At 58.4% G+C, this 5,069-nt stretch overlaps 1 protein-coding gene across 1 annotated transcript in view; it reads left to right on the plus strand.

The window, feature by feature from the left end:
• Window positions 1–5,069, plus strand: part of UNC13A (unc-13 homolog A) — a 37,828-nt gene that overhangs the window by 5,907 nt on the left and 26,852 nt on the right. Inside the window, exons 11-14 of the mRNA XM_029963902.1 lie at window positions 32–255; window positions 1,883–1,976; window positions 2,969–3,018; window positions 4,069–4,147. Coding sequence (XP_029819762.1) covers window positions 32–255; window positions 1,883–1,976; window positions 2,969–3,018; window positions 4,069–4,147 — 447 coding nt within the window. The remainder of the gene's footprint in view (window positions 1–31; window positions 256–1,882; window positions 1,977–2,968; window positions 3,019–4,068; window positions 4,148–5,069) is intronic.

Consider the following 5,069-nt stretch of genomic DNA (forward strand, 5'->3'; position numbering starts at 1 on the left):
CCCCCAGCAGCAGCAACAGCAGCAGCAGCAGCAACAGCAGCAGCAGCAGCAACCTCAGCTGGTCCCACAGCTGAAGCCACAGCAGCAAGAGAGAAAGGAGGAGAGGAAGGAGGAGAGGAAAGAGGAGAGGAAGGAGGAGAAGGACACCTCTGCCTCCCAGGAACCCCCTGAGGCCCTCGAGGCCCAGAGGGGAGCAGAGGAAGCTCCCGTGCAAGAGGCAGCCCCAGAGTCTGAGCCCCCAAAACCGGCTGAGAGGTAGGAGGAGGGACTGATCTGCCCTGGGATGGCACCGTGCCTGGTGGCACTGAGGATGCTCTGGAGGTGGCTCAAGGCTGGGGCTGGTGCCAGGGGGCAGGACGAGGCACCTTGTGTGGTCTCTGGAGCTTTTCCAGGTGCCTGAGGCATTGAGATGAGGGAAACCCAGCTTGTGCCCCTCAGGCAAGGGCCAGCCCCCTCGGGCACACTGCCCTGGCCCAGCCACCCCCATGCTGAGCAGGGCTCAAGGTGTTTAAGAACCTGCCAGGGCTATGGGTCTGCAGGTTTATAACCTGGGACAAACCTGGGGCTGGGGAAAGTGGAGGCTTGAGGCTGCAATTCCTCTCCTCTGGCTCAAGTTTTTGGCTCCCTGGATGGAGGGGGTACCCTGGAGCTCGGTCAGATGAGGAAATTTCCATCCACAGGAGCCAGTCCTCTCCCTAGGCCACTCCATGGCCTTCTGTGCTGTGAATTAGTTGGTGGCCAGGTTCCTGGTTCAGCATGTGAATAATTCATATCTCGGGGACAGATTATTCAAATGTCATTGTTGACCATTTCCATTTTCAGTGACCATCACCCCTCCCTGAAGAGGGGAACTGTGATGGGCTTTTTCAGTCTTTTATTTAGTTTAAATTATAGACCAGAGCTGGGGAATCTCTAATTTAAAAGAATGTGCAGAGAGCTGTTTTTTTTTAAAATACATATTTGGGCCCAAGGGCTGGTGGGAGCCTGGGCACAGGTGGCCTCAGATCAAGGTGCCCACTGGGCAGGGGGTCCCATGTTGGGAATTGGGGACCATGGATTAGTGCTGGGGACACCAGTTTAGCACTGGGGACCATGGACTGTTCTGGGACCCCATATTAGTGCTGAGGACCCCAGGTTGACATTGATGACCCCAGATTATCACTGAGGACAGCAGATTAGCTCTGGGGGCCATTGGTTAGTGCTGGGGACCACAAATTAATGCTGACAACCCCAGATTAGCACTGGGGACCCCAGATTAGCATAGGCAGAGACCCCAGGGCTGGTTTGGGCAGGTTCATCTCCTGAGCTCCCCAGAGCTTTGTCCCAGGATAGTTTTGGGTCTCTCTCTCCAGTGTTATGTCACAGCAGGGTCTCAAGGAGGCTGTTGTGTTTGGAGAATTTCTTTTCTTTTCCTCTATGTCTTCATTTTGCAGGAGAGGAGAAAAAAACCCCACAACACCCAATATGTCCAGGTGAACAGTTTTCCCTGGGGTGTTGGGGGTTCTTTACCCCAGGCTGTTGTGGTGGGAAGAGGCCAGAGAACATCCTGATGGATGTGAGGGGCAAAGGATGTTTAATTCACGTACTTGTGTCACCGACTGTCCCCACATGTCACTTGGGTGCCCAGGGCAGGGTCTCCCGAGGGAGGGGTAGCTCCTGGCTTGTCCCCAGTGCTCTGCCCTGACAGTGTTGCCCTTTGCAGCAGGACCTGCTGCATTTTCAGGTCCTTCCTGGTAGCAAAAGGGGGTTTTGCCATGGCCACGCTGGCTCTGGGCCCATCAGGATGCCCAGATCGCAGCCTCAGTCCTGCCCAGGGTGTGGGGGCTGATTCCCCCTCCCCAGTGCTGTGCTGGGAGGTGACAAGGTGTGTGTGTCCTTGCAGGGAGCAGGCAGAAGAGGAGGTGCAGGACCCCAAAGCACGAGCCAAAGCCAACTGGCTGAGAGCCTTCAACAAGGTCTGCATGCAGCTGCAGGAGGTGAGGACCCCCCTGGCCACTGCCCTGGGCTGGGGGCACGGCCCCTTCCCTCGCCCTGGCAGCTTCCAGGGACATCCACTCCCCAGGGACCCATCCTGACCTGGGGGCCCCCAGCAGTGGTGGCCCCACAACCCCATTCCTGCCAAGTGGGACCCCCAGAGGGGCCTGGAGTGCTGAGGACCCCCCCGTGTGTGCTGCATGCGTGTGCTGGTGCGAGCCCCCCACCCTGTCCCCTCTGTTGAGTTGACAATATTTTGTTTTGTTTTTAGACTCCATCCTCCATCTTTTCTTTTTGTTTTGGCTCTGGATTCGCTCCCCGGGGTCTCGATCCCCCTCCCCACCGCTTCTCTTTTCAGTTGTCCACCACCATGGCCCTTGCACCCGCGTCTCCCCTCCCTGCAGGGAAGGGGTGTAGCCTGCCTGCAGGTAAGCATGTCCCCCTGGAACCTCCCAGCAACCTGTGTGCCTTCCCTGTGTGTGTGTGTGTGTGTCTGTGTGTGCAGGGATTGCCCCACAAGGGCAATGGTCTCTCTGCTCCCCCAAAATAATCCCCTCTTGGAAGGGGAGGTGTCACTGCTGGACTATCCCTGCACACACCTCCACTTCCACATGCTCTGGCTTTTCCCTGCTCTTCTCTCCAACTGCTGTGGGTCCCTGAGGACCAACTGAGCCCTTATGATGCTTCTCCACTGCCCCAACCCCCAAATTTTAGCACGGTGTAGCTGCCCACCCTGCTTTGCCAGCCCGAGCCCCTCTGCTGAAGCCCACCCACCGCTCACCCAGCTCAGCCTCCTCAAGATATTTATTCCCAGTGCCAGCTCTTTGCTGGGAAGAGCCCTGTTGGTTTTGGAACACTTTGCTCTGCCCACCCTGCCCATCCTCCCGTGCTTCCCCAGTGCTGGGAGCACAGTGGGGTGCTCACTGCCCTGGGGGGGCTGCCCCCCACGCTGGTGGATCCCACCGTGCCCCTGACACTGTCCTGTGTTTTTCAGGCCCGCGGGGAAGGTGATGGAGAATCCAAATCCCTGTGGTTCAAAGGCGGGTGAGTACAAGGGGAAGCTGGAACGTTCTGCCCCCCGGGATCTCAGCCCCCTCCTCATTAGGATGTGATTAACAAGCTCAACAGTGGGCCTGTGTGGGGAAGGGTTGCCGAGCTGTGGGCGTGCAGGGGGCCAGATTTTGGGGCTGAATGCTGGTCGATGTCTGGTGCTTCTGGAGGAGCCAGCAGAGATGACATTGCTCTGTGTCCCCAGGAGCTGCTGCTGAGGGGGAGAGCGAGAGGTGAGTTGGGATGGGACTGAGTTGGGGTGGCAGCTCCTGCTTCCCTCATGGAGTGATGCCATGGGGAATCCTGAGCCTCTCACCTCGATGGGCTGGGGGTCTCAGTCCTGTTTTGCCCTCGCAGATGGCTCTGCCATGACCCCAGGCAGAATGTGGCAGTTTTCCATGAGAATTCCCAGATCACACCAGGGATTTCTCACAGGCAGGGCTGCAAAGCTGAGTTCCTGCCTCAGTTTCTCTTGCAGCAGAACTCAAGGCTCACATGCTCAGTGCTCCCCTCTGGGGTCCCAGAGTGAACCTCTAGCTCTCCAGCCCCAGGCTGCAAAGCCAGAGCTGACTAGCCAAATGGGCTGCTTTTCTCCTGAGTTTCACTGCTGCACTTCACATGGGGAAAATCACAGTTTCCTGCCCAAATCCCCTTCCCCCTCAGCTTTTAGTCCGGTGATCCCTGTCCCAGTCAGGGTGGTGGTGAGGTTGGGGGCCCCATGGACGGGTCCCAGCCACAAAGGGATTGCTCTGCAGTTCTATCTGCCAAATCCTAGATAGTAGGAAGAAATTCTTCTCTGAGAGGGTGGTGAGGCCCTGGCACAGTTTACCAGTGCAGCTGTGCCTGCCCCACCCGTGGAAGAGTTCAAGGCCATGTTGGACGGGGCTTGGAGCAACCTGGGCTAGTGGAAGGTGTCCCTGCCTGTGGCAGGGAGTGGAATGAGGTCAGACCCAAACCAGGCTGTGACTCTACGGAATCCCGAGTGACCATGGGGCAATAATGCCTCAGTTTCCCCTTCCCCTCTGACTCTCCTCTCTCTTGCAGGCCTGGTGGTGGGCTGATCATTATAGACAGCATGCCGGACATTCGCAAGCGAAAACCCATCCCCCTAGTTAGCGATTTGGTGAGGTTCCTCCTAAGGCGCCGCCCCCACAGCTGCCGGCTTCGCTCCCGCTGCGCCCCACCGGACTGCCCCGCTCCCCACCTGCCTCTAACATGGCTTGTGTTCTCTTGTTTTCTTTCCTGTGGCCTGGCTGGGCTTCCCCCGCGGCAGGGGGGCGGCTGTAAGGTTTCTGCGCTGCATTAACAGCATGCCCGACATTAAACCTGGACGCAAATCTCTCCCTCTAGTCAGCGATCTGGTGAGCGCGGTCCGAGGGGTTAAAGAGAGAGCGCCCTTGGGTGCTGCCGGCCAGCCCTCAGCTCCCCCAGCCCTGCCAAAGGGGGGCGGGGGTGTCCCAGGCTGGTTTGGGGGGCTCCTGGCCCTCCTTGCAGTGGGGGGAGCTGTGAGGATGGCACAGCTGGGCTCTCCCTACCCGAGGGTGCTTCTCTTTAACGGAGCCCCAGTCCCTACACCAAGCATCAGCCCGAGGCTTCCCGGGGCTGCTTCTGGTTTCTCATTTTTTTGCTGGTGCTGTGCCCCTGGTCCTTCCCTGTCCCACCTGCTGTAGGTGTCTGCAGCTTGGACCATGCTGGTGCTGGACAGATGGACCTCTGTACGAGGGGAGGGGTGGTAGTGGCTTTTCCAAGCTGCCCAGACCCTCTGGTCCCATCCCCACTGCCCTGCTGTGCTTTCACAGCCCAGTGTGTGGGGCTGGGAACCCCCCATGTATGGACCCCCCATGCTGGGATCCCTTCCAACCTCTGGGCTCTAATGCACAGGATTGCTCTGCTGTCCTCTCCCTGGTGACAAGAGACAGCAATTTTGGAAACCAGACACCCCTTACCCCCAGAATTAGATGCCCTTCCCCTCCTTCTCCCTTTCTTTACACCTTGCCAGCTCCACTGTGTGCCCTCCCCAGGGTACCACCCTCCTGTCCCCAACC

The sequence above is a fragment of the Manacus vitellinus genome, unplaced genomic scaffold, assembly GCF_001715985.3.
Source record: "Manacus vitellinus isolate BGI_N305 unplaced genomic scaffold, ASM171598v3 scaffold_64_pilon, whole genome shotgun sequence".
NCBI classification, from domain to species: Eukaryota; Metazoa; Chordata; class Aves; order Passeriformes; family Pipridae; genus Manacus; species Manacus vitellinus.